General features: G+C 45.2%; 1 protein-coding gene across 2 annotated transcripts in view; it reads right to left on the reverse strand.

Moving 5' to 3' along the window:
- Window positions 1–25,510, reverse strand: part of SRGAP3 (SLIT-ROBO Rho GTPase activating protein 3) — a 151,915-nt gene extending 126,405 nt beyond the window's left edge. For both annotated transcript variants that reach the window (XM_088454644.1, XM_088454643.1), the window contains exon 1: window positions 25,070–25,510. In XM_088454644.1, the coding sequence (XP_088310770.1) occupies window positions 25,070–25,127 (58 nt within the window). In that variant the 5' untranslated portion in view covers window positions 25,128–25,510. The remainder of the gene's footprint in view (window positions 1–25,069) is intronic.
- Window positions 25,511–25,711: the final 201 nt, after the last annotated feature.

The raw sequence follows: 25,711 nt of genomic DNA on the forward strand, positions 1-25,711 counted from the left end.
ATCCACTTTTCCGCAGTTTGGATTCACCTTAATCAATGGAAAATTTGCACAAATTTTAAGTTCTCAAGTCTAAATAACTGATGCATAGTTTGTACTGGCAATTAATAGGCGAGAAACTATAAATCGCCTCAAACAAGCAGCATATTTCTCCCCTGACCTCCCAAAAACTTTCTAAGGCCGGAAATTGCGTCCAGGGGCTCTTAGGACAAAGGGAGAAACCGACAGATGGACGTGCCCATTGTTACCCGCCAAGAAGTCACAGTGCGGGAGGAGACTTGGAGATTACATATCTATAGGTGCTCTGAGTGAATTCGGCCGAGACGCTGGTAGAATTTCTAATCCTTGACTTGTGAACAAAAGAGATGTCTGGCGGGTGTCAGGATAAAGTTCAGCTTCCAGCTGGGAATTTTCCTCATAACATTAGGGGAACTCAATAAGGTGGGAAATAGCGAGAATGTCGGAGTCGCTGATGTTCCTCCACAGGCATCGGACGCTGGGGTGGACAATAGGGGGAGTTTGAAAGAACTCACAAGGTTACCAAGTCAACCAAAGGAAGTTTTCCATAGTGACATTGTAATGAAGGACCCGGGAACTCAGATATGATTTACAGTAAATGTTACGGAGCCTCAAAGGAATTTTGTGCTGCAAGAGGATTTTCCCGGGCCTAGTCCTCCCATGTTTTATTGTGCGCTGACATTGAAAATGTCTGCCTCCGAATGATCGAGTTGTGCCAATAACTGTAGGCCCCTCCTGTATGGAATCTAACCTCTTACTTCCCGACATTTAAATTGATATTACAAAAGATAAATAAAAGGACCAGGGGCATATTCAGCTCTGTCCCCAACACGTCATATTCCGATTATGATCGTCCCGGCAATAAAAAAAAGTCTCCACCAGTTGCATCCCCCAACCATTCCCTGGGTGCACAGCGCCATTTTTACGCCATTCTTTAATGACAGCACTTGATGCCATGCTTTGCTACCTCCCTCATAATCTCAAGACTCTGACAAGTACAAATATCACATCCATGGCGATGATAGAAATGAGGCAGGCTGCTGGCGCCGCGCTAATTGCATCTCTTGTCCGTCTAAGAGCGAGGGGTCTGATTCAGTACCTACCGCAACTGCGCATTCGCACGGAACGCATCTGTGAAAATATGCTAACGCCTGCCAAAGCTCAGACAGCATGAAGACGCCCACTGCTGGCATCTCATATCCGTCCAATGACACTCTTCTAAGTAAACATCGGTACCATGGACGCACATCGGCCCGTCACGCAGCAATTACACTAGGTCTGACCAGCCGCAGAAAATGCAAATGTACACGCACGCAGTGAGCTCTCATGCAATCGCCGTGGCTAATTTATCCACGCCCAAGCAACGGCGTTCAAACGGACAGACACGCCTGCGTTTTCCCGACTACCCCCCCGTCACAACCCCCAAACGCGGACACTCACTTTGCGATGGATTCCTCTGTGCGTCCGTAGTAGCAGTGCAATCGCTGCACACGAGCAGTGCGGCTTATACGCAGGCGCGATAATAAACAATCATACCTCCGCTCCTGAACCAGGCCCTAGGTCTGAAACATCAGATCAGTATCACTTCTAATCCTTAGGAATGCAATACGCCTACAATTTACCCAGAATGCATTTTCCTATTGCACTCGGACATTGGTAGAAATTGATTTTGAAGCTGCTTAACTGAATTAGCAATAAATAAATATATCAGGGCTTCAAGTGACTGAGAAAAGCAATTCTGCTAATGTTTTTGTGCAATGATGAAGTAGAATTTGCAAATAAATAAAGTTTAAAAACTTTATATACATAACTGGGAACATTCTCAATTTCAGAATTGAACGCCCCAATCCACCCTGACCCCATCCCTATTTCATTGCAAATATCTCCCCGCTTTGACAGTGATAAATAAGTGACAGTCCCGCAAAGCCAATATGGTTACGGGGAGTAATAACGGCGACCTACATTCATAAACACTGCAAGCTTTGTTGTCACGGTATGCAGTCGGGAAGCCGGCGGACTTAATACCGACAGCCGGCTTCCCGATTGCTTAATCCCGGCGAGGGTTACATGACAGGCGTCTATATCTAGACAAATGTCATTTTAGGGACGCCGGGCACCGAGCGCGGTAGCAGCGGGGTGGGAGGGTTAGGTTTAGGGTTCCCAGGGGGGACTTAGGGTTAGGCACCCCCCCGGGAGGTTAGGGTTAGGCTAGGGGGAGGGAGGGCTAGGGTTAGGCACCCCCAGGGGGGACTAAAGCTGGCCACACACTAGACCAACTTACATCCAACCAGCCAACTAGTTGATTGGTTGGAATGAAAATCTGGTAAGGTATGAAAGCAAATGACAATCAGCAATTTTCTCCCAAACTCCGGAAAATGGACAAAAACTGTTGTTTGAACAAATTGTTTACATCAAACATTTAACAAACTTGTCTGACGACTATTTTCATCTGTTTTCTTTCATTTAGGAGCAAATTGCTGATCATCATTTACTCCCAGACATTACCAGATTTTCATTCCAACCAATCAACTAGTTGGCTGGTTGGATGAAAGTTGGTCTAGTGTGTGGCCAGCTTTAGGGTTAGGCACCCCCCGGGGGACTTAGGTTTAGGCGGCGGGGAAAGGGGGGTTAGGTTTAGGCACTTAGAGGGGGGATTAGGGCTCGGCACTGGGGGGAAGGTTAGGGTTAGGGGAGGGAATTAGGTTAGTCACTACTTACCTTAGGGACGATCGGGATTTTCACCCATGTCGGGCAGCCGCTGCCGGGATTCCAGGAGTCCAGCGGTAAATCATACCGATTCCGTTGTCACATAGGACGGGATGTACTAAGGGCAGAAATACCCGCATTTCTCATATGTAATAAGCTCCGGAATGCGTTACATCTTTAGATGGCGTTACCCAATAGAAGCCTATGGGCTCTATTCCGCATCCTGCACTGAAAGGGATCCAATCAGATCCCTCCCAGTGTGCCCGGCGGCACACGCGTTGTTTTGCACATGTGCAGGAGGATGCCAGGGGGCACGTCTGGGTCTTAGATCTGAAAGTCCCTGTATTGCAAAGGACAGCTCGTAAGTGGAAAGCTGACCTTTGTGAGTTTCTTGGTACATACCGGTGATATTATTACTGGTGTGTACCCAATAAGTGCCGGAATGTACGGCTTTGCGTATACGATGCTTAGTACATCCTGCCCAAAGTCCGCTAGGTCTAAGAGTAATACGTTTTGATTTTTTTTTTAGCCGGATGCTAATGCCGATACTCACCCGTGTCTGCGCATTCGGCTGCTTTACAAAAGTATTCACCCCCCTTGGCTTTTTACCTTTTTTGTTACCTTACAAACTGTAATTTTTTTTTATTTATCTGAATTTTATGTGATGGATCTGCCCAAAACAGTCTGATTTGGTGAAGTGAAATGAGAAAAATATATATAAAAAAAGAATCTGTATATATAAAATTTAGAAAATTGGCATGTGCATATGTAATCACCCCCTTTGCTATGAAGCCCCTCAAAAGTTCTGGTGCAACCAATTACCTTCAGAAGTCACACAATTAGTGAAATGAAGCCCCCCTGTGTGACATCTAAGTGTCACATGATCTGTCAGTATAAACGCATCTTTTCCGAAAGGCCCCAGAGGCTGCAACACCACTAAGCAAGAGGCCTCACACCATGAGGACCAAGGAGCTCTCCAAACAAGTCAGGGACAACGTTGTTGAGAAGTACAATTCTGGGTTGGGTTATAAAAAAATATCCAAATCTTTGATGATCCCCCGAAGCACCATCAAATCCATAATCATCAAATGGAAAGAACATGGTACCACAACAAACCTGCCAAGAGAGGGCCGCCCACCAACACTCACAGACCGGGCAAGGAGGGCATTAATCAGAGAGGCAGCACAGAGACCAAAGGTAACCCTGAAGGAGCTGCAGAGTTCCACAGCAGAGACTGGTGTATCTATGCATGTGATCACAATAAGCCGTACACTCCATAGAGCTGGGCTTTATAGAAGAGTGGCCAGAAAAAAACCATCACTTATGCTGGCCATACACTGTCAGATAAAAATATCTGTCTGACCGACAGACCAATTTAAAAGCAACAGATATCTTGCCCATACACTGACAGATATTTTAACACAACCAACAGATTTTTTCAAACAAAAATCTGCCAGGCTCTGTCATATTTTTGTTCCCTCACAGGGGAGGGACAAAAGAATTTGCACTTTAGCAACTATAAAATATGCTGACCCCATTTTCAAGAACCCCAAATTTGCTGGGCATAGTTATTTTCACCCCCAAAAAATTCTAAATGCTCTTCTGCATCACTTTCTTCAAAGTCGCATTTATGCACTTGCCGCGGCAATTATAAACCACGACTTCGTTCAGTAGTTATAAATGGGGAACCCATAGTGATCCCCCATATCTACACATCTTTAGGGGGGTCCCTAGAATATTTCCCAAAAATTCCCGTTTTTGTTGAACCTGTAAAAAAAAGTAGCAAAAATTTACCAAAAAAATGACATAAGGTCACCCCCCAAAAGGCAAACCAGCCCCAGGCTTGCCAGCCAGTGGTGGTTTCTAAAAATACGGGGAAAAAAATGTGTAGGGTTCCACCGTATTTTAGAAACCAACACCAGGCTGCAGGGACTAGTGCTGGTTTTAAATATAGGGGGCAAAAAAGATGTGGGGTACCCCCTATATTTAAGACCAGCACCAGACCCAACCGACCGGGGTGTAATGCCACAGCCCGGAGACCCAATCACCGGGGCTCCAGGTCCAAAGCATTACACCCCAAGTCGGTCAGCGCAAGCCGGTGATCTCGGGGGAGTCGGGGACCCCTCAAAAAAGGGTCCCCCCTCTCCCGAGCACCACAGGCTTACGCTGAAGCCTGGGGCTCATCCCCATACCCCTGGAGCGGTGGGTATGGGGGTAATAGGGGGGCCAAATAATGTAGCACTATTGTACTTTACAGTGGAACTACAAGTGCCAGCATGCCTGCCATTTTCAACTTGTGGAACTACAAGTGCCAGCAGACATGCGGCACGTGTAATTTCACTGTAAAATAAATAGGTAAAAAAATCCAAAACACACACACCGTGCCCAGTATAAGTTTATTACATACACCTACCCATTCACACATACTTACCTATACCAGATGTTCTGTCCCCTTCTCCACGTAGAATATCCAAAAAAAATGGACCTGCAAAGAAAGATTTCATACTCACCTACATCCAGCGCTGGTCTCCGCAGTAATCCATGGGTGTTTAAAAACAAAAAAACGTCCTTACCCGATCCACGAAACACAGCTATGTGTATGTGTGTTGTCACACATACAGATAGCTCCCGAATGGCAGCTCTCGGCTCTTCACGGGGCATTGCAGTCCCGTGAGCCAATCAGCGGCAGCGCTCACTGTAGAGCGCCCGCTGATTTGCTCCGGCAACTGACAGTTCCCACGTGGGCTGAGTCACACCACGTGGGAACTGTCAGTAGCCGGAACCAATCAGCAGGCTCTCTACAGTCAGCGCGACCGCTGATTGGCTCACGGGACTGCAATGTCAGAACAGCGCTGTCTTACCATCTACTCACTGCCTAGACTTCAACTAATCTATGACGCCGGAAGTGAACAGCGGCTACCCGGAAGTTCGTCGGCTCAGCGCACAGCTCTGCAGTCGCTGGGGATAGAAAGGTGAGTACATGCACATGGAGAGAACTGGGGGAAAAGTTGGTCGCTCGGGCAGTGACCGCATACACTGCCCGATGCTGCCGACTACAAACTTGCAAATATCGCATCAGTCCGACATGCTGGTCGATTCGGCATGCCAGACCGATCGATATTTTGATATTGGTCGTCCCCACACACAGTACAATTATCGGGGCGATCCGCGGATATCGGCAGGATCGGCCCGATAATTGTATAGTGTATAGCCAGCATTAGTGATAAAAATAAGAAGACACGATTTGAGTTTGCCAAAAGGCATGTGGGCGACTCCCCAAATGTATGGAGGAAGGTGCTCTGGTCAGATGAGACTAAAATTTTACTTTTCGGCCACCAAGGAAAACGCTATTTCTGGCGCAAACCCAACACATCCCATCAGCCCAAGACCACCATCCCCACAGTGACACATGGTGGTGGCAGCATCAAGCTGGGGGGATGTATTCAGCAGCAGGGACTGGGAAACTGATTCGAGTTTAGGGAAAGATGGATGGTGCTAAATACAGGGATATTCTTGAGCAAAACCTGTGTCAGTCTGCCTGTGATATGAGACTGGGACGGAGGTTCCCCTTCCAGCAGGACAATGACCCGAAGCATACTGCTAAAACAACACTCCAGTGGTTTAAGGGGAAACATATAAATGTGTTGGAATGGCCAAGTCAAAGCCCAGATCTCAATCCAATTGAAAATCTGTGGTCAGACTTGGAGATTGCTCTTCACAAGCGGAAACCATCCAACATTAAGGAGCTGGAGCAGTTTTGCCTAGAGGAATGGGCAAAAATCCCAGGGGCAAGATGTGACAAGCTCATAGAGACTTATCCAAAGCGACTTGCTGCTGTAATTGCCGTAAAAGGTGGCTCGACAAAGTACTGACTTTAGGGGCGTGAATAGTTATGCACGCTGAAGTTTTCTGTTATGTTGTTCTAAATGTTGTTTGATTCACAATATAAAAAAAACACAACGTCACAGTTGTAGGCATGTTCTGTGAATGAAATGATGCACACCTTCACACAATCCATTCTAATTCCAGGTTGTGAGGCAATAAAACATGAAAAATGCAAAGGGGGGGGTGAATACTTTTGCAAGGCACTGTAGAGTCACAGTACATGGATGTACGGCTTTGCGGCGGCATTAGCATAAAGTCGCAGATACAAGACCAGCAAAAGTCGCAGACACGCACAAGTATTGGTAACACCAGCTTTATAGATGAATGACTACGGCCCAACATATAACATCTCCCAACTGGTTATATACCATACTTACCTGTACGACAGGTATGGTGTATGCTTATTGTGTTGTGGTGCCCTAAAAATAAGTATTTGATAATAATAATAATAATAATAATAATAATAATGATAATAATATTATAAATGCCTTTATATATTTCTGAGTGGATTTGTGTTTTTCTCAGTGTGTTCTGTGTTAATAATGAGCTATTAATATCTCCTCTTGCTACTTGTAAAACAGGCAGGGCAGGTTGTGACCAATTTTGCCCTAAAAATACAGAATAGAAAGAATTTGCACAGGGCCTGTCATATTACATTTTTATAATTTCGGGCTTCAACCTCTAATCAGCCCACAGTGAAATGTGAATCATTTGTAAATGAGAAATGATTAATCTAGAAAAGAGAAAATAAAAAGACAATACCGTGCACCCGCCAGCAGAGAAATGCACGCCTACATCCGTGTCGCCGTAAGCTGGGCCTATGCGGACAAATCTGGGTCTGTAACTACACAGATCCTCAGCGTAATGTCAGTGCAAATGTATACAGTCTAAGCCGTATTGTTCCACATTATGAATGTTCCATGAGACCATCTGTCTCCACATAATGGGTCAATGAATTACTTAACCTACAGACTGGGAGATGGCTCTATTTTTCCACTAGTGGAATTTTCTGAGTGTAAACCAGAGTACATCACAATACACAGAGATTCCCTAAGCAGACCATCGGCAGCAGGCGAGGCACGGAAGAGTTCACGTGTTCACACACGACACATGATCGGGCATGTTGGGATACGGAAAAGGAAATCTCTCTTGGATCAAACAAAGGTGATCAGTCTGTCAGTAATTAATAGTCGTTGAGTGTATATGTTGTAGTTACCACCTGGGGCGCTGGTTTCCATGCTGCAAATACTTACTAATAGGTTCATTGTCTCCTTGTGTGTGTCCCTAGTGTATGTGTGTCCTTAGTGTATGTGTGTGTCCCTAGTGTATGTGTGTGTGTCCCTAGTGTATGTGTGTCCCTAGTGTATGTGTGTGTCCCTAGTGTGTGTGTGTCCCTAGTGTATGTGTGTATGTCCCTAGTGTATGTGTGTATGTCCCTAGTGTATGTGTGTCCCTAGTGTATGTGTGTCCCTAGTGTATGTGTGTGTCCCTAGTGTATGTGTGTATGTCCCTAGTGTATGTGTGTCCCTAGTGTATGTGTGTCCCTAGTGTATGTGTGTATGTCCCTAGTGTATGTGTGTCCCTAGTGTATGTGTGTGTCCCTAGTGTATGTGTGTGTCCCTAGTGTATATGTGTGTGTCCCTAGTATATGTGTGTGTGTGTGTGTGTGTGTGCCCCTAGTGTATGTGTGTGTATGCCCTAGTGTATGTGTGTCCTTAGTGTATGTGTGTGTGCCCCTAGTGTATGTGTGTCCCTAGTGTATATGTGTGTGCCCCTAGTGTATGTGTGTCCCTAGTGTATGTGTGTGTCCCTAGTGTATATGTGTGTGTCCCTAGTGTATGTGTGTCCCTAGTGTATGTGTGTCCCTAGTGTATGTGTGTGTCCCTAGTGTATATGTGTGTGTTCCTAGTGTGTGTGTGTGCCCCTAGTGTAGGTGTGTGTGCCCCTAGTGTATGTGTGTCCCTAGTGTATGTGTGTGTCCCTAGTGTATATGTGTGTGTCCCTAGTGTATGTGTGTATGTCCCTAGTGTATATGTGTGTGTCCCTAGTGTATGTGTGTCCCTAGTGTATATGTGTGTGCCCCTAGTGTATATGTGTGTGTTCCTAGTGTATGTGTGTCCCTAGTGTATGTGTGTCCCTAGTGTATATGTGTGTGCCCCTAGTGTATATGTGTGTGTTCCTAGTGCATGTGTGTCCCTAGTGTATGTGTGTATGTCCCTAGTGTATATGTGTGTGTCCCTAGTGTACGTGTGTCCCTAGTGTATATGTGTGTGCCCCTAGTGTATATGTGTGTGTTCCTAGTGTATGTGTGTCCCTAGTGTATGTGTCACTAGTGTATGTGTGTCACTAGTGTATGTGTGTATGTCCCTAGTGCATGTGTGTGTCCCTAGTGTATGTGTATCCCTAGTGTATGTGTGTGTCACTAGTGTATATGTGTGTGTCCCTAGTGTATGTGTGTGTGTCACTAGTGTATATGTGTGTGTCACTAGTGTATATGTGTGTGTCAATAGTGTATGTGTGTGTGTCACTAGTGTATATGTGTGTGTCAATAGTGTATGTGTGTATGTCACTAGTGTATGTGTGTGTGCCCCTAGTGTATGTGTGTGTGTGCCCCTAGTGTATGTGTGTCCCAGTGTATGTGTGTGTCCCTAGTGTATGTGTGTCCCTAGTGTATGTGTGTCCCTAGTGCATGTGTGTCCCTAGTGCATGTGTGTGTCCCTAGTGTATGTGTGTCCCTAGTGTATGTGTGTCCCTTGTGTACATGTGTGTGCCCCTTGTGTATGTGTCCCTAGTGTATGTGTGTACCTAGTGTATGTATGTCCCATGTGCATGTGTGTGTGCTCCTTGTGTATGTGTGTCCCTAGTGCATGTGTGTCCCTAGTGTATGTGTGTATGTTTCTAGTGTATGTGTGTGTGCCCCTAGTGTATGTGTGTATGTTTCTAGTGTATGTGTGTATGTTTCTAGTGTATGTGTGTCCCTAGTGTATGTGTGTGTGTCACTAGTGTATATGTGTGTCACTAGTGTATATGTGTGTGTCCCTAGTGTATGTGTGTGTGTCACTAGTGTATATGTGTGTGTCCCTAGTCTATATGTGTTTGTCACTAGTGTATATCTGTGTGTCAATAGTGTATGTGTGTGTGTCACTAGTGTATGTGTGTATGTCACTAGTGTATATGTGTGTGTCAATAGTGTATGTGTGTATGTCCCAGTGTATGTGTGTGTGCCCCTAGTGTATGTGTGTATGTGTATGTCCCTAGTGTATGTGTGTGTGCCCCTAGTGTATGTGTGTTCCAGTGTATGTGTGTCCCTAGTGTGTGTCCCTAGTGTATGTGTGTCCCTAGTGTATGTGTGTGTCCCTAGTGTATATGTGTGTGTTCCTAGTGTATGTGTGTGTGCCCCTAGTGTATGTGTGTGTGCCCCTAGTGTATGTGTGTGTCCATAGTGTATGTGTGTATGTCCCTAGTGTATATGTGTGTGTCCCTAGTGTATGTGTGTCCCTAGTGTATATGTGTGTGCCCCTAGTGTATATGTGTGTGTTCCTAGTGTATGTGTGTCCCTAGTGTATATGTGTGTGCCCCTAGTGTATATGTGTGTGTTCCTAGTGCATGTGTGTCCCTAGTGTATGTGTGTATGTCCCTAGTGTATATGTGTGTGTCCCTAGTGTATGTGTGTCCCTAGTGTATATGTGTGTGCCCCTAGTGTATATGTGTGTGTTCCTAGTGTATGTGTGTCCCTAGTGTATGTGTCACTAGTGTATGTGTGTCACTAGTGTATGTGTGTATGTCCCTAGTGCATGTGTGTGTCCCTAGTGTATGTGTATCCCTAGTGTATGTGTGTGTCACTAGTGTATATGTGTGTGTCCCTAGTGTATGTGTGTGTGTCACTAGTGTATATGTGTGTGTCAATAGTGTATGTGTGTGTGTCACTAGTGTATATGTGTGTGTCAATAGTGTATGTGTGTATGTCCCTAGTGTATGTGTGTGTGCCCCTAGTTTATGTGTGTGTGCCCCTAGTGTATGTGTGTCCCAGTGTATGTGTGTGTCCCTAGTGTATGTGTGTCCCTAGTGCATGTGTGTCCCTAGTGCATGTGTGTGTCCCTAGTGTATGTGTGTCCCTTGTGTACATGTGTGTGCCCCTTGTGTATGTGTCCCTAGTGTATGTGTGTACCTAGTGTATGTATGTCCCTTGTGTATGTGTGTGTGCCCCTTGTGTATGTGTGTGTGCTCCTTGTGTATGTGTGTCCCTAGTGCATGTGTGTCCCTAGTGTATGTGTGTATGTTTCTAGTGTATGTGTGTGTGCCCCTAGTGTATGTGTCCCTAGTGTATGTGTGTATGTTTCTAGTGTATGTGTGTCCCTAGTGTATGTGTGTGTGTCACTAGTGTATATGTGTGTCACTAGTGTATATGTGTGTGTCCCTAGTGTATGTGTGTGTGTCACTAGTGTATATGTGTGTGTCCCTAGTCTATATGTGTTTGTCACTAGTGTATATCTGTGTGTCAATAGTGTATGTGTGTGTGTCACTAGTGTATGTGTGTATGTCACTAGTGTATATGTGTGTGTCAATAGTGTATGTGTGTATGTCCCTAGTGTATGTGTGTGTGCCCCTAGTGTATGTGTGTATGTGTATGTCCCTAGTGTATGTGTGTGTGCCCCTAGTGTATGTGTGTTCCAGTGTATGTGTGTCCCTAGTGTGTGTCCCTAGTGTATGTGTGTCCCTAGTGCATGTGTGTGTCCCTAGTGTATGTGTGTCCCTAGTGTATGTGTGTCCCTAGTATACATGTGTGTGCCCCTTGTGTATGTGTCCCTAGTGTATGTATGTGACTAGTGTATGTGTGTGTGCCCCTTGTGTATGTGTGTGTGCTCCTTGTGTATATGTGTCCCTAGTGCATGTGTGTCCCTAGTGAATGTGTATATGTTTCTAGTGTATGTGTGTGTGCCCCTAGTGTATGTATGTCCCTAGTGTATGTGTGTGTGCCCCTTGTGTATGTGTGTGTGCTCCTTGTGTATGTGTGTCCCTAGTGCATGTGTGTCCCTAGTGTATGTGTGTATGTTTCTAGTGTATGTGTGTGTGCCCCTAATGTATGTGTGTCCCTAGTGTATGTGCGTGTGCCCCTAGTGTATGTGCGTGTGCCCTTTGTGTATGTGTGTCCCTAGTGTATATGTGTGTGTCCTTAGTGTATGTGTGTATGTTTCTAGTGTATGTGTGTGCCCCTAGTGTATGTGTGTCCCTAGTGTATGTGTGTGTGCCCCTTATTAATGTGTGTCCCTAGTATATGTGTGTGTGACACTTGTGTATGTGTGTGCCCATTGTGTATATGTGTCCCTAGTGTATATGTGTGTGTCCCTTGTGTATGTGTGTGTGTGTGTGTGTGTGCCCCTAGTGTAGGTGTGTCTCTTGTGCATGTGTGTCCCTAGTGTATGTGTGTGCCCCTAGTGTATGTGTGTCCCTAGTGTATATGTGTGCGTCCCTAGTGTATGTGTGTGCCCCTAGTGTATGTGTGTCCCTAGTGTATGTGTGTCCCTAGTGTATGTGCGTGTGCCCCTAGTGTGTGTGTGTGCCCCTTGTGTATGTGTGTCACTAGTGTATATGTGTGTGTCCCTAGTGTATGTGTGTATGTTTCTAGTGTATGTGTGTGCCCCTAGTGTATGTGTGTCCCTAGAGTATGTGTGTGTGCCTCGTATTTATGTGTGTCCCTAGTATATGTGTGTGTGCCACTTGTGTATGTGTGTGCCCATTGTGTATGTGTGTCCCTAGTGTATATGTGTGTGTCCCTAGTGTATGTGTGCCCCTAGTGTATGTGTGTCTCTTGTGCATGTGTGTCCCTAGTGTATGTGTGTGTGCCCCTAGTGTATGTGTGTCCCTAGTGTATATGTGTGCGTCCCTAGTGTATGTGTGTCCCTAGTGTATGTGTGTGACCCTAGTGTATGTGTGTCCCTAGTGTATGTGTGTCCCGTGTGTGTGACCCTAGTGTGTGTCCCTAGTGTATGTGTGTGTGTGTCCCTAGTGTATGTGTCTAGTGTGACTGTGTATGTCTACTGAGTGTGTCCCTAGTGTATGTGTATGCGCCCCTAGTGTATGTGTGTGTGCCCCTAGTGTATGTGTGTCCCTAGTGTATATGTGTGCGTCCCTAGGGTATGTGTGTGTGCCCCTAGTGTATGTGCGTTTCTAGTGTATGTGTGTGTGCCCCTAGTGTATGTGTGTCCCTACTGTATGTGTGTCCCTAGTGTATGTGTGTCCCGTGTGTGTGTGTGTCTAATGTATGTGTGTGACCCTAGTGTATGTGTGTGTGTCCCTAGTGTATGTGTGTGTGTCCCTAGTGTATGTGTGTCCCTAGTGTATGTGTGTCCCTAGTGTATGTGTCTGGTGTAACTGTGTATGTCTACTGAGTGTGTCCCAAGTGTATGTATGTGTGTGTGCGCTTCTACGGAACGTGTGTCCCTAGTGTATGTGTCTGCTGTAACTGTGTATGTCTACTGAGTGTGTCCCAAGTGTATGTATGTGTGTGTGTGCTTCTACGGAACGTGTGTCCCTAGTGTATGTGTCTGCTGTAACTGTGTTTGTCTAGTAAGTGTGTCATTAGTGTGTATGTGTCTAGTGTGTCCCGCGTGTGTGTGTCCCTAGTGCATGCCCATGTAAGTCTAGTGAGTGTGTACCTAGTGTATGTATGTCTATTGAGTACGGTGGAGATGTATGAAAGCTCGGATATATATAAAGTACCAACCAAGCAGCTCCTAACTGTCATATTACAGGCTGTGGCTGTCTATGTACTAAGCATTGGAGAGAGAAAGTGGATAGAGATAAAGTACCAACCAATCAGCTCCTAACTGACATTTTTCAAACACAGGGCGGGATGTACTATCTGCGATGCGGTACATCCCGCCACTTATCGTGTAAATACCGATGTTAATTCCAGCCGTATGTATCTAGTAATGTGATTAAAATCGCAAAGGACAGATCTCCCAATAAGAGCTGCGATAGAAGGACCTCCGAGTTTAGTACCCAGAGGTCACTTTGCGCACATCAAGGGGGACACTGGGGGAGATCTGATTACCCAGAGGTCACTCTGCGCACATCAAGGGGGACACTGGGGGAGCTCTGATTACCCAGAGGTCACTCTGCGCACGTCACAGGGGGCACTGGGGGGGATCTGATTGGATCCCTCTCAGAAGAATTACGGAGAGAAGTCCATAGGCTTCTATTGGGTAATGCCATCTACAAATGTATCGCATTCCGAAGCTTGGTACATATGAAAAATGCGGTCGAACCTCAAAAACGGGATTTACGGAGGTTTGACCGCATTTTTACCCATAGGTCATCCCGTTCACAGCCTGTAAAGTGGAAGTCAGGAGCTGACTGGTTGGTACAGGAGAGAGATAAAGCTGTTATAGATAAAGTACCAACCAATCAGCTCCTAACTGTCATTTTTCAAACACATCCAGTAACGTGACAGTTAGGAACAGATTGGTTGGTACATATCTCTTATAATTGCATCTCTATCCAAGCTTTCATGAATAGCCCCCTTTATCTCCGTCCACTTTATCTCTCTCCGAGGTACATCATAGACCCAATAGTCTGTAAAGTGACAGTTAGGAGCTGATTGGTTGGTACTTTACCTCCATCCACTTTATCTCTCTCCGAGGCTTTATACATAGGCCCTGATTCAGAGCCATACGCTCTGAAAGAGCGCTCGCTCTCAATCAGGGTGTTTTGGGGTTTTTTTGTGCGGCCTCCTGGCCGCTCGCATAGCTGTGGGTGACCACCCACAGCTATAGCGAGCGGCCAAGATGATGGTCGCGATGGTCAAGACCATCGCGACCATCGGGCTTGCGACGAGACCCCTGTGGTAGGGTCTCGTGGCCGCAAGTCGCAGAGAGCTTCTGGCTCTAATAGAGCTGGAAGCTCTCCCACTGACATCACTGGTGATGTCAGTGGGGCCACCCACAAACGGTAGGCATTCGCTTGGGAACGCCTCCATTTGTGAAGCCACAGTTGGTACTTTGGGGTCTCTGTAAAGTGACAGGAGCTGATTGGCTGGTACTTTGGGGTCTATGTACTAAACCTTGGAGAAAGAAAAGTGGACAGAGGTAAAGTACCAACCAATCAGCTCCTGTTACTTTACAGGCTGTGGGCAGGATGTACTAAAGCTTACCGATGCGGTAAGTAAGCCCTGGGATACAGCGGTGGTGTTCTCATTGCATGTGTAACAATAAAGTTAAGTTGAAAAAAAAAGTCTGTCTTTTTCGCATCACTGAATTCCTGCGATACAGCCGCGACGGTAGTAGCTCCATTGCCGGCTGGGGAGTTTTTTGCCTGTTCATATGTATTAAAGGGGGTCACGGTGCGGAACATGTCAGAAATGCTTGTGATTTACCGCCACATGTACCTGCCGATTTTATTCATCTTATGGCACGATAAAAATGAACGATACGAAGGAGAACGATATCGTCATATCGTTATAATTCAGATTGTTAATTTTTTTTGTGCCTTCCAACCCTCAAACGACCAGCGATGCGCGGGCACGTATGGACGATAACGATATCATCGTGGGGCCGTGCAAGCAGGCTACCCTGGCCGATATTGTCCAGGTTACACAGGGATCGTTGATAGCGGGTCGCTGGCCCGTCGTTGGTGGGTTGGTGGTGTGCTGGATGAACGATATCGATCATCCAGCACATCGGGAAGGTGCAGGGATATCGTACAGCGATATCGTTATCGCTGACTGATCGTACCATGTGTGTGTACACATAATTAAGCTTCATTTCCGTCAAAGAGACCGGCGTCCAAAGAAAGCTACTGCACATGACAGCAAAAACAGATGGACCAATCGGGCAATCCGGATGGAGGTGACCCAGCATATGTACATGCCGGATCACATCACAATAGCTCCGGCAGGGGTAGGATCGAGGGAGGGGCACTAGGTCAGCGGGGGCAGCCGCCAGCCAGCACTACAGAAGGCGACCCGGGCTATGCATACACCCTGGGCACCTCTATTTGGCTGGTGGAAGTGAAGGGGGCGGAGAGAACAGGGAGATATCAGGAAGACAGCTGTTCTCCCCTAACAGCACAGCTTACGCCATCCGAAGATGGCGATTGCGTTGCTAGCAGAGGGACGGAAAGCTGAGCTTTCCGATCCTTAATGAATCGCACTCACCATACAAATGTACGGTGATGGGATATACACACAGGAGCAGGTGCCCCGCTGGTGAAGTAATAAGCTTCTCCAATGGTACCCTGCTCTATGAATAGTACGAAGCAGGGAAGTGATCTGTTTTCAGATAAACAGGACACTTCACTGCTTCATGAATAGACCCCTATGTACTAAGGGGTCTGTTTACTAAGCCTTGGATGGAGATAAAGTGGAGGGAGATAAAGTACCAACCAATCAGCTCCTAACTGGCATTTGATAAATACACAGCCTGTAAAGTGACAGTTAGGAGCCGATTGGTTGGTACTTTATCTCTCTCCACTTTAGCTCTCTCCAAGGGGTATATTTACTAAAGTGCAAGTTTTTAGAAATGGAGTTGTTGCCCACAGCAACCAATCAGATTCTGCTTAACATTTATCTAGCACCTTAATCTAGAAGATAATAGCTAGAATCTGTTTGGTTGCTATGGGCAACAACTCCACTTCTAAAAAGCTGCACTGTAGTAAATATACCCCCAAGGCTTAGTACATCTACCCCTATGTGTCTAGTGTGTGTATGTGTATAGTGAGTGTGTCCCTATTGTGTGTGTCCCTAGTGTATGTGTGTGTCTACTGTGTGTCTCCTTAAGGTGCCCACACACATACGGACTTTTCATCCAATTTGGCCGATTTCGACGAATCGTGACTACAGATCATGTACAAAGTGGCCAAATTGTGAGTTTCTACTCTTGATCACGATGCCGATGCTCGTCCCCGGTCGTCGTACCTCGCATCTTCAGATCTGCCTTGCTGTAGGGCAGATTAGCCAATCTGGGATACAATGCACCGGCTGCAAGATAGATCTAAAGTCAGATTGGACATTTTTAACTCCAAATCGTGACTACGACTGCGTTCAGGGAGAGTTCAGGGGAAATCGTGTACATCAGCTGATTGGGAGCAAGTCGGTATGTGTGTGGGCACCCTTAAGAGTGCGTGTCTAGAATGTCCAGAAGGCTATCGCATCAACCCACAACACCTGTCCTACAGGTTTGTGATCTGGGTTACTGTCCACCGGGGTCAGGTCACAGGGCACATACTGTAGTACAGAGTTTACTTTCACAACAGCCAGCGGCATTTACAGATAATTTTTTTAAATGTATTATTAGTACATTGGGACGAGAAGAGAGACGTGCCCCACCAAATCTGCAGATGGAGTAGACTGTAGTACACGGCCCATGGTAACACGCAGTGCTGATGTCATAGCTGTAAATGTACTGCTCACATCTTATATTTGGAATTAATTTCTACTGATTTAAATAGATGCACATTATACATGCCTACTGTCCCGTAATGTTGGTACTCCCTAATTATAGGAAGCCCAGGAGAGCGCAGACCAGCCTCCCGCATCTGTCCACTTTCCCGGAGATGTGGTAATTTCAGGGGTTCGAAGTAGCGATTTGCGATTAATCGCATAATTGTAGCCCCGCCCCCCGATTCCCAGTGTTGTGAACTGCAGCAGAGGCGGCTCTGGGCATAGGGACCAAAGACAAGCCACAGGTCAACAGTATTTTGTACACCTATGATGGATCTCTGTAAAGCGCTGCGGAATATGTGTGCGCTATATAAATAACTGGTAATAATAATCCCATGTCAACCAATCAAATGTTTGCTTTGGTTCTCAAATGAGCAGTATAACATGAGAGGTCCAATTTGATTGGTCGCTCAGTGTTTGTTTAGGGAACCAGTGGGATTGGTATGTCTGAGTGTCAGCAAGGCTTGTGAAGCACGTTTTTGTTTCCCGTTGTTGCCACCTGGCTCAGAAAAATTAGGAAAGACAATAAAATGAATGTCTCAGACACTCACTGGCGATGGGCGGGGGCAGTCGTCATTATTAGCCCACATAAGACCCCATCAGTAAGGATGACCATCGAAATGTAGGAGGTTCCTCGCATTGCTGGTTTCCTGATTGACATGAGCAGCCTCCTACTAGGTCTTGTGATAAACTAATCTTGTGGGCGGGATGTACTAAGCATCGCACCCGTGATGCGGTACATCCCGCCTCTCTTCGGGTACATACCGCGGTTGATTATCGCGGTATGTACCTTGAAATGCAGTGTACATCGCAAACAACAGCTGTCCCGATAAGAGCTATCCTTTGCGATGCCCCCAACAGAGGGAATTCTGGGTTTAACATCCAGAAGTAGCAGACGGCCGCAGGCCGCAGGGGGTGGTGGGAGGGATCCCATTGGATCCCTCTTAGTGGGAGTGTCCTGGAAAGAAGCTCTTAGGCATCTATTGGGTAAGGCCCACCAGGACAAATGCATGCGATAAAACCCCCAAAACCAAATTTTCGGGTGTTCTACCGCATTTTCTTCTCTAGTACATCCTGCCATGTCCGCAAAATATTCTTTATAGACGTATTTCATATGTACATATTGTCTGTCTGTGTGCATTATGCCCATTTGCTAAGTGAGCGGGGATTACCCAATGTGACATTGTGAATAATCGCTCATAGATGAAAGAATTAAATTATAGCGCCCCATTTAACAATGATACATAGCACCCACTAAAGGAGTTATGTCATCCTTCCAATATTTAACAAACAGCGGAAATCTATTAGATGGCGAGAGCGAATCGGTCACAATTGCCGGCAGCTAAGCCTTCCAGGCATGTATGCGCAGACCATACATGCGTTCCTCTCCGGCGAGGACATTGCTGGTCCTCGCCGGCGGGGTAAGTAACGATGAATACCAGGGGAGTATTCATTTGTATCACTGCCGCTGGTATTTAGGTTTGTTAATAAATGGGGCTCATAATGTGATACTCTGTATTCATTTCAAGGTTGTCCAGTCATGCATTCATTTATTTATGGGCTATTTGCAGACTGGACAAGTGCACCTGCTCTGTACTCATTTATCTATACATCCCCAATGCCGGCACTCATGGGACATTAATCTCTTCTGCCCCTCGGCTCTCTGCTTTTCTGTGCCCGGCTGTGGCTTCCTCTGCTATACGCATCGTGCCAAAATCAGAGACCACTTTCCTATATCTTTTTGAAACTATAATTTTGAAATCACTTTTGGCCTGGGACAAACTAACTAAAAGGAGAAAACTTGATCAGGATTAATTCTACACTTTTTTTAAATATACTATATATATATATATATATATATATATATGTATATATATATATATATATATATATATTAGCCCTGTTTAGCTTTGATTGGATTAACCCTCCTTATGCCAGACTGGTGATCTGCGCAGGCACCATTAGATTCAGAACCTACCTCCCAGTTCCATATTGGAGGGATATAAATACTGCAAAACATCTGGGGCGATAACAGGGCTGAACACCCTCCGTGCAGCCAATGACTGTAGGCATGACATGTTTACAAGGTACAATGGGTAAAAATCATCCCACATATGGCGTTATAGAGAACACATATCACATGTTTACCCATGCACGGTACGGCAACACTGTGACAGGTTGTCGCCTCACATTATAACAATCCATTACCATCTACACTAGAAGCGTAGTGAGCTATTATGAAACATGTTATTTTCTGGACCAAAACTAAACCGTATCATCAGGTTTCCCAGCAGTTCGCCACAGCTGTTACAGTCTGGGGGAAAAATCCTAATAATGATTATTTTTGTAAAGATCATGAGCTCTTATGTGCTAGCTCTTAATACGTTAATAAAAGGCCGACACCAATATTACAGTTTCAATTCTCTCTGCATTGTCTGTGTCCAGAGATCAGGATAACACATTCAGGCTATGGGTGTGTCACCGAAATATTGTATTACTTCCAATGTGGAGCCAGTAGCACACTCGCATACAGATGCATGCATACATACAGGAACACGCATACATGCAGGAACACGCATACATACAGGAAAATGCATACATACAGGAACACGCATACATACAGGAACACACATACATACAGGAACACGCATACATACAGGAACACACACACACTTACAGGAATACACACATACAGGAACACACATACATGCAGGAACACGCATACATACAGGAACACACATACATACAGGAACACGCATACATACAGGAACACACACACACACACACATACAGGAATACACACATACAGGAACACACATACAGGCAGGAACACGCATACATACAGGAACACGCATACATACAGGAACAAACATACATACAGGAACACACATACATACAGGAACACGCATACATACAGGAACACACATACATGCAGGAACACGCATACATACAGGAACACGCATACATACAGGAACAAACATACATACAGGAACACACATACATACAGGAACACGCATACATACAGGAACACGCATACATACAGGAACACACACATACAGGAACACGCATACATACAGGAACACACATACAGGAACACGCATACATACAGGAACATGCATACATACAGGAACACACATATACAGGAACACACACACATACATGAACACGCATACATACATAAACACACATACATACAGGAACACACACACACACACATACAGGAACACACACACATACATGAACACGCATACATACATAAACACACATACATACAGGAACACACACATACAGGAACACACACACATACATGAACACGCATACATACATAAACACACATACAGGAACACACATACATACAGGAACACACATACATACAGGAACACGCATACATACAGGAACACACACACACACATACAGGAATACACACATACAGGAACACACATACATGCAGGAACACGCATACATACAGGAACACGCATACATACAGGAACAAACATACATACAGGAACACACATACATACGGGAACACGCATACATACAGGAACACACATACATGCAGGAACACGCATACATACAGGAACAAACATACATACAGGAACACACATAAATACAGGAACACGCATACATACAGGAACACACACATACAGGAACACGCATACATACAGGAACACACATACAGGAACACGCATACATACAGGAACATGCATACATACAGGAACACACATATACAGGAACACACACACATACATGAACACGCATACATACATAAACACACATACATACAGGAACACACACACACACATACAGGAACACACACACATACATGAACACGCATACATACATAAACACACATACATACAGGAACACACACATACAGGAACACACACACATACATGAACACGCATACATACATAAACACACATACATACAGGAACACACACCTACAGGAACACACACACATACATGAACACGCATACATACATAAACACACATACAGGAACACACATACATACAGGAACACGCATACATACATAAACACACATACAGGAACACACATACATACAGGAACACACATACATACAGGAACACGCATACATACAGGAACACACACACACATACAGGAATACACACATACAGGAACACACATACATGCAGGAACACACATACATACAGGAACACGCATACATACAGGAACAAACATACATACAGGAACACACATACATACGGGAACACGCATACATGCAGGAACACGCATACATACAGGAACAAACATACATACAGGAACACACATAAATACAGGAACACGCATACATACAGGAACACACACATACAGGAACACGCATACATACAGGAACACACATACAGGAACACGCATACATACAGGAACATGCATACATACAGGAACACACATATACAGGAACACACACACATACATGAACACGCATACATACATAAACACACATACATACAGGAACACACACACACACATACAGGAACACACACACATACATGAACACGCATACATACATAAACACACATACATACAGGAACACACACATACAGGAACACACACACATACAGGAACACGCATACATACATAAACACACATACATACAGGAACACACACATACAGGAACACACACACATACATGAACACGCATACATACATAAACACACATACAGGAACACACATACATACAGGAACACGCATACATACATAAACACACATACAGGAACACACATACATACAGGAACACGCATACATACAGGAACACACATACATACAGGAACACGCATACATACATAAACACACATACAGGAACACACATACATACAGGAACACGCATACATACAGGAACACACATACATGCAGGAACACACATACATACAGGAACACGCATACATACAGGAACACACACACACATACAGGAATACACACATACAGGAACACACATACATGCAGGAACACACATACATACAGGAACACGCATACATACAGGAACACACATACATACAGGAACACACATACATACGGGAACACGCATACATGCAGGAACACGCATACATACAGGAACAAACATACATACAGGAACACACATAAATACAGGAACACGCATACATACAGGAACACACACATACAGGAACACGCATACATACAGGAACACACATACAGGAACACGCATACATACAGGAACATGCATACATACAGGAACACACATATACAGGAACACACACACATACATGAACACGCATACATACATAAACACACATACATACAGGAACACACACACACACATACAGGAACACACACACATACATGAACACGCATACATACATAAACACACATACATACAGGAACACACACATACAGGAACACACACACATACAGGAACACGCATACATACATAAACACACATACATACAGGAACACACACATACAGGAACACACACACATACATGAACACGCATACATACATAAACACACATACAGGAACACACATACATACAGGAACACGCATACATACATAAACACACATACAGGAACACACATACATACAGGAACACGCATACATACAGGAACACACATACATACAGGAACACGCATACATACATAAACACACATACAGGAACACACATACATACAGGAACACACATACATACAGGAACACACATACATGCAGGAACACACATACATACAGGAACACGCATACATACAGGAACACACACACACATACAGGAATACACACATACAGGAACACACATACATGCAGGAACACACATACATACAGGAACACGCATACATACAGGAACAAACATACATACAGGAACACACATACATACGGGAACACGCATACATGCAGGAACACGCATACATACAGGAACAAACATACATACAGGAACACACATAAATACAGGAACACGCATACATACAGGAACACACACATACAGGAACACGCATACATACAGGAACACACATACAGGAACACGCATACATACAGGAACATGCATACATACAGGAACACACATATACAGGAACACACACACATACATGAACACGCATACATACATAAACACACATACATACAGGAACACACACACACACATACAGGAACACACACACATACATGAACACGCATACATACATAAACACACATACATACAGGAACACACACATACAGGAACACACACACATACAGGAACACGCATACATACATAAACACACATACATACAGGAACACACACATACAGGAACACACACACATACATGAACACGCATACATACATAAACACACATACATACAGGAACACACACATACAGGAACACACACACATACATGAACACGCATACATACATAAACACACATACAGGAACACACATACATACAGGAACACGCATACATACATAAACACACATACAGGAACACACATACATACAGGAACACACATACATACAGGAACACGCATACATACATAAACACACATACAGGAACACACATACATACAGGAACACGCATACATACAGGAACACACATACATGCAGGAACACACATACATACAGGAACACGCATACATACAGGAACATGCATACATACAGGAACACACATACATACAGGAACACACATACATACAGGAACACACATACATACAGGAACACGCATACATACATAAACACACATACATACAGGAACACACATACATACAGAGACTCGTCGCAAAATATTGTATTACTTCCCGTATACACCGGGCAACACACAAACACACGCAATGGATTTTAATAATATCTTCGATAATTGTCAGCTGCAGGATACAGTCGGTGTAATGCCCATAAACAGCCACTGATCCTGATGTTCCATGCACGCTGCAGAGACAGGGATAGGGTCTGGGCACAGACAGGGTATATAAAATATATGGGCATGTACAGATATATTCTCTTATGTAGCTGCTGCATGTGCTTTCTAATAGCAGTACCACCTCAATGATTTCAGCGCAGAACACCAATCAGGTTGAGAAGATGGGTGGGGTGGGGCGCGGCGGGGTGGGCTAGGCTGGTGCCGCTGCCCTGTATGTGACTGACATGACCCACAGTGAGTATAGATGCATACAACCTCCCTATATTCACAAAATCAGGGATACAAGACAACCTTAACTAAAAAAAAAAAAATGTACATTGCACCACACACAGTGCCATAAAATCAGCAATGACTAACACAAGACTGTGATGCAGGTGGTTGGGGGAGAGGTTATATACACAGAGGTGGGGTAGTCAGTGAATGGGGTGGGGAAGCAGCAGCAGGGAAAGTTTCATGTCTGGAGCTGAGCCAAGTAAAGGGAATAATTCCAGACCTGGAGGGATGTTACAGGAGGAGAGAATGGGGAATTACAAGCAGCACAGTCACCATACATTACAGATCTGAGTGTGGCCTGTCTCCTGGAGAAAATAACATTTCCGTCCAAGCAGATGTGGCGGCTGAACAATACCACATGTATCGTTATTAATGACAATCACCAGACATCACAGAGTGCCTGCTCTCCATCAGGGTGCAAGCTCCCATCACAGGGGTGATGCAAAAGGGATTCTGCAGCCCAATAAATATATATATATATATATATATATATATATATATATATATATATATATATATATATATATATTGTACTGTGTGACACTCCTTATTTCCTGCACAGCTGCAATGCAATGCCGATCTCCCTCAGCGTTGCCCTGTTTACCCAGGAGAGGGGTGCCCACACTGCAGGTAGGTGTCCAGCCAGGCTGGAGGGAGATGTTCAGACTGCAGATGTATGCCCGCACTGCAAGGAGATGCTCAGGCTGCATGCAGGGTGATGGCCACACACTGCAGGGAAATGCCCACTCACTGCAGGGAGATGCCCAGGCTGGCAGAAGTTGGTAGTGGCCCCATATAATGTACTATGCAGTAGATGCCCCCCGGGCGCTGCACACACTGCAGAAGAGACAAGTGCACCCTGGCAGTGGGGTCATGTGCTGGGCACACAGCTTGCACTCACCTTTCACTTGGTTCTCATAGTCTGTGATGATCTCCTTGTCTTTCTTGAACCTGGACATGATTGCTGGGTCCCGGGCTGGGTGCCCTGCTGTGTGCTGGCAGCTGCTTCCTGGGGATCACTTCACTTGATGTCCTGAGAGATCCCCCCCCCTTCATGAGGATTGGGGGAGATCACCTGCAGAGCAGCCCGCATGCATGGAGCTCTGCATTGCTCAGCACGGTGCTCTGCTGCTGTTGCTGGGATGGATTGTTTTCCTTTTCTCCTTCTTTCTTTTCTTGCTGCAGCAGGGTTGCATTGAGGCAGCACGTCACAGCAGCTCCTCCCAGCTCCTATTACATACAGGAGATATGTCTATGTGCTATCCTGCTGCTGCTGCTGGTCACCCTCAGACCAAGCTGCAGACTATCTCACCCCCCAGTGCCCATCCTCACTCACTGCAACATGCACACCCACTGGGGTATTGTCCACCTCACTCTGCATTCTTCTCACCCACTGCATTCCCACCCATCCATCCACTCCCTGCATAACTGTCACCTGATGCTTTCTCACCCTAGTCCCTGCACTGTAACCCATGTGTACTGCATCATTCACTGCACGCAGCCTAGTCACACTGTATTATATAATCTGCATTACTCACTGCAC

This window comes from Taudactylus pleione, unplaced genomic scaffold (assembly GCF_031769625.1).
Source record: "Taudactylus pleione unplaced genomic scaffold, aTauple2 ptg000624l, whole genome shotgun sequence".
NCBI lineage: Eukaryota > Metazoa > Chordata > Amphibia > Anura > Myobatrachidae > Taudactylus > Taudactylus pleione.